A 4,417-nucleotide genomic window follows, 5' to 3' on the forward strand; every position below is an offset into this window, starting at 1 on the left:
GCCCAGAACACTGAGCCACCTCCCAGGATGGCAGGGGTGGCATGGCCTTCTGGAGAAGCAGCATCTACGCAGGCCGAGTCGGCCGATATGATACCCCTCCTTCCCAGGACCCCTGAGGCCATGCCTCCTGGGGTTGCGACGTCTCCCTCTACCCAGGCTGGAGATTTCAGAATGAGCTGTGGAGTGCAAAAGCAGGGGTAGGAGAGGGATGTTCCGAGCACCGGGCCTCTGTCGGCAAAGAATTCCACTCAGCAGTGTAGTCACTGCCCTTTGTAGGGCATCTTCATTTTGGGATAGGCATGAAATGATAATGGCCAGACCCCCACCCTACCCCCACCACCTCCAGGCCTAGCACCACAGTGGGGGGAAGAGGGGCAGGAGGTAGGGGAAGAACTGTGCAAAGAGAAGGCCTGGGTGGGTGGGGGTCCCAGAAGGACCCAAGCAGCAGGAGAACCTCCACGTGTGGGCCTCGGGGCCCGTCAGCTCCCCCCACCAAGGTGAGTCCAGAAGCGATGCCAGGGTGGTTCCAACTCTGGGTCGCAGGCTGGCCTCCCGAGTCCCGAGGCACCAGCTGAGCCCCCCACAAGGCAGTGTCCCCCTCCAGGCACGCCACCAAGCTGGGGACTCACAGCAGTCTGCAGGACAGACGACGGGGGGGCTGGGGAGGAGATGCTCGGATGCCGGCTCTCCACCGCGGGATAGAAGTCAGGCCTGTGGCTACAAAGCACTGAGCTGGGAATGTCCCGAGAGTCAGAGCATCCAGGGGCTGAATCTTCATCCTCAGCCCCATGTGGCCTTCTGGTCTCCTCCCCAGGCCCCGTCCATTCCTTCAGCTCCATCGCCTCCTCCACACGACCCTGGCTCCTGCCTTGGCATATGCAGCACAGTCATGCCCCTGAGAGCCAACAGGGCCCGGAAAGCTGGCAGGAAAGAACAGCAGTTAGGGCAGGGGCAGACCCTGGCGTAGGAAGTATAAGCTGTTTGACCCCAGAGCCTCCCAACCTTCGCCACCTCAGGAGAAAGGGAGAAAATCACGTTTGTCCAACACACTGTGACCAGTGGAGGAACCTGCTTTCTCCTAGTCCCCTTGAGGCCTGAGGGATCAATATGGACCAGTTCTCGGTTCAGCAGATCTGTCTTCTCCCAGCCTCTCAGCTAACCCTCAGTCCGGTCAACAGGAGGGTCCAGGGCCTGTATGGTGCCAGACGCGGCTCCCAGGCTCGCTGGGACTACTTGGTAAGGTGGAGAAGCCGTGGGGCTGGAGGGCGAGGTAGTGTGGGAGGGGGAGGTGAGGGTCAGGGGGAGAGGCGTTTCCACCAGAGAAATGAAAACCCGAGTGGTACAAATCCTTCCTCGGCCTGGTTCCTAGTTCCCACGGGGAGGGAGTGGCATCTGGGGAAGAGGGCACGGGGCTGGGAGCCAGGGCTTCTAGGTTCTATTCCTGGTCCCTCCCCTGGGCCTTCCTGACCACAGATCCGCCCCTCACCCCCTGCCCTACTGCTCAAGGAGGATTAAGACATCACAAATAACAAACCATGACCCCATCCTGCACCCGTCCACCCACCCTGTCCCAGTTGCCCACCTCCTTCTCCGGCTTCTGCTGTGGCCCAGCTGAGCACTGGCTGGCGCTCAGGGGCGGGTAGACAGGCCCACTCCCCTTTGGCATCAGCGGCCTGCCCCCTCCCCAGTACTTCTGGTCTGCCAGCAGCTCAGCCCCGGGATCCAATGCCCGCTGTCAAGATCGGGTGCTGGAGGCCTGGCCCCGGGCTCCTTGGCCTCTCCCTGAGGCCTCCCCTGGGAGCTCGGTCCTGTTCCCAACCCCTGGTGACTCTGCTAAGTGAAGGGGATGACCTTTCTGTCCCAATTCCACACTCAAACTCTTTCCTGAAGACTGTTTGTAGCACAGGGAGGGGGAAACGTCAGTTCATCACACCCCTGGCCTGGCCAGCGCCCTGAAAGCCATGCGGGGAGGGGTGCTGCTGGAAAGCCTCAAGGGCGTGTTCAGGCCAGCCCCCCTCCACCTGTGCCAGGGCAGATCCAGCCTGCAGGGCCCGGCCCTTCCATCTTCCTCCCCACCCCCTGGGGCACCCAGGACCCTCCGGGTGCTGCTCAGGCTCCGGGGCTCCTACTCCTTGTCGGCCCTGGGGGGGCTGGGCTTTGACGGGGAACGCTGGGGGGGGGAGTCCCTCGCTTTCTCCGTGGGGCGAAGAGAAAGGACAGAGGAGAGAAGGGGGCTCAGTCCCAGGGGCTTACCTGCCTTGACCTCTGCGCGCCACGTGGGGGAGGGTGCGGCGCGGGCGCGCGGCCGGGAAGCGGGCTCAGGACACAAGGGTCCCGGGCCCGAGGCTCTGCCTGGCGCGCACCGTCTGGATGGCCTGCTGGTTCTTGAACTTGACCAGGCCCAGGGTGATCTGGGCGTTCCAGCCCGGGTCCTCGAGCGGGCAGCGGAAGTCGATCTCGCCGCCGCCCTCGGTCACCAGCGTGAAGTAGATGTGGCGGCCGGTGCTCTCCACGCACTCCACGGCCTTGATGCGCGCGAAGCTGAGCTCCTTGGGCCGGCCGCCCGTGCCCTTGGCCTCGAAGAGCTGCAGCCCGCGCTCGGTGAGCACGCAGCGCTTCCGCTTCCACAGCTGCAGCAGCCCGCCGCTGCGCTTCTCCAGCACGCCCTCCCTGAGCACCGCCGCCGCCGCCGTCATGGGCGCCCCGGGGTCCCGCTCGGCCGCGCCGGTCCCGGCGCCGGGCCGGCTGCCCGCGCGCGCTGCCGCCTGCGCCCCGGCTGCCCGCGCGCCCGCTCCCGCCGCCCCTCCGCGCCCGCTCCCGCCGCCCCTCCGCGCCCCTCCGCGCCCCTCCGCGCCCCGCCGCTTTCCCGCCCGAGCCCCGCTGCGCGCTCGCCCGCGCCCGCCCGCCCGCTCCGCTGGGCTCTGCCTGCGCGCTGGGCGGCAGCTCCAGGGATGTGCCCTTACATGTCCCCCCGCTCGCCTCCTGCGCCGCGCATTCCTGCCCCGGCCCGCCCTCCCCTCCGCGCCGCGCACCGGGCGGGGCCGGGGAGCGGGGGGCGGGCCGGGCTCCGGGGGGCGGGGCGGGGCGGCGGGGGCCGGGGAGCGGGGGCGGGGCCTGACTCCGGGGGGCGGGGCGGGGGGGGGGGACGGGGATCGGGGGCGGGGCCTGGCTCCGGGGGCGGGGCCGGGCTCCAGGGGGCGGGGCCGGGCTCCGGGGCGGGGCGGGGGATCGGGGCGTGGCCGGGCCCCGGGGGAGAGGGGGAACGAGGGATGGGGGATGGGGCCAGGCTCCGGGAGGAGGTGGGAGAGGGGATGGGGGCGAGGCTGCGGCGGGGGAGGGGGGGAGGCCCCAGGGGGCGTGGTCAACCTCCGGGGGCGGGGCCGAGCTGTTTCGGGGGCGGGGCGGGGATCGGGGCGTGGCCGGGCCGGGGCGGGGGGGGTGTAGGGGGAACGAGGGATGGGGGATGGGGCCAGGCTCCGGGAGGAGGGGGGAGAGGGGTGGGGGCGGGGCTGCGGCGGGGGGAGGGGGAGGGGAGGGGAGGCCCCAGGGGGCGGGGTCAAGCTCCGGGGGCCGGGGCCGCGGCGGGGGCTGGGTCGCGCCCCGGAGGCGCTGGGCGCCGGGCGGGGACAGCTGGTACCGGCCCGGGGGCGACCTACCCGACAGCCGAAGCCTCGTGACCCGCCGCCCGCCGCTTCTTGGGACCATAGCGCCTGTGGGCCTCGGACGCAGGGGACGATGGCGGGGGCGGGGGAGAGGGCGCGTCTGCTAGAGGGAGGGTCGCGGCTCGGGAGAGGGCGTGGGCTTGCCCTGTGGTCGTGGGCCGCAGCCCGTGCCCCCTCTCCACCTTGGCCGGCTCCCCCCTTGGCATTGTGCAAATCAGAAAAACGAGGACGATCTTGGGGTGGGGGGTGGGGTAGGATTCAAGCCTGAGTTGGGTTCTTACCCTCTCTGGGCAGGGCAAAAGAGGGGCTGCCCAGTTCTCTCTGCTGGGGCGACCCCCCTCCTCCTCCTCCCTCCGGGCATCCCCAGCTCCAGGACACAGGTAGAGAAAAGCCAAGGCGAACTGGGCAGAGAGGGGAACCTTGAGGCCACTCAGCCTCCCAGCGGCGGCACAGGGGGGACCCCATTGTGACCAGGAGAGGTCCCTTGCTGCAGTCTTCTTGGTAGCACAGGCTTGCCGGGACCTCTGGCTCAGCCCACGTGGACCGGCCGTGACTGGAGTTAGCTGGGCATGCGCAGCCCCTGGGCAGCTCCTAGCAGCCTCCCCGGGTGCCATCCTAAGACCCGAAGACTGTACTTCCCTGGATTCTGAGAAGAAGGGGGAAGGGGAGGGAGAAGGCTTCCCTCCCTTTTTAGGCCTAAAGGGCTTTGTGTTAAGATGAAAGCTCTGCAGTGTTGGGTTCAAACCTCAGCCCTT

General features: G+C 68.8%; 1 protein-coding gene across 1 annotated transcript; it reads right to left on the reverse strand.

Annotated features, from left to right (window-relative positions):
* Positions 1–255: 255 nt before the first annotated feature.
* On the reverse strand, positions 256–2,737 carry PHLDA3 (pleckstrin homology like domain family A member 3). The gene is made up of 2 exons (XM_077902442.1): positions 2,254–2,737; positions 256–920 (listed from the first exon to the last, which is right to left on the reverse strand). Exon 1 carries the CDS (start codon positions 2,694–2,696, stop codon positions 2,319–2,321), a length of 378 nt encoding a protein of 125 aa, XP_077758568.1. The 5' UTR covers positions 2,697–2,737; the 3' UTR covers positions 256–920; positions 2,254–2,318.
* Between the last annotated feature and the right edge of the window lie 1,680 nt (positions 2,738–4,417).

Source organism: Canis aureus, chromosome 6, assembly GCF_053574225.1.
Source record: "Canis aureus isolate CA01 chromosome 6, VMU_Caureus_v.1.0, whole genome shotgun sequence".
Lineage (NCBI taxonomy): Eukaryota > Metazoa > Chordata > Mammalia > Carnivora > Canidae > Canis > Canis aureus.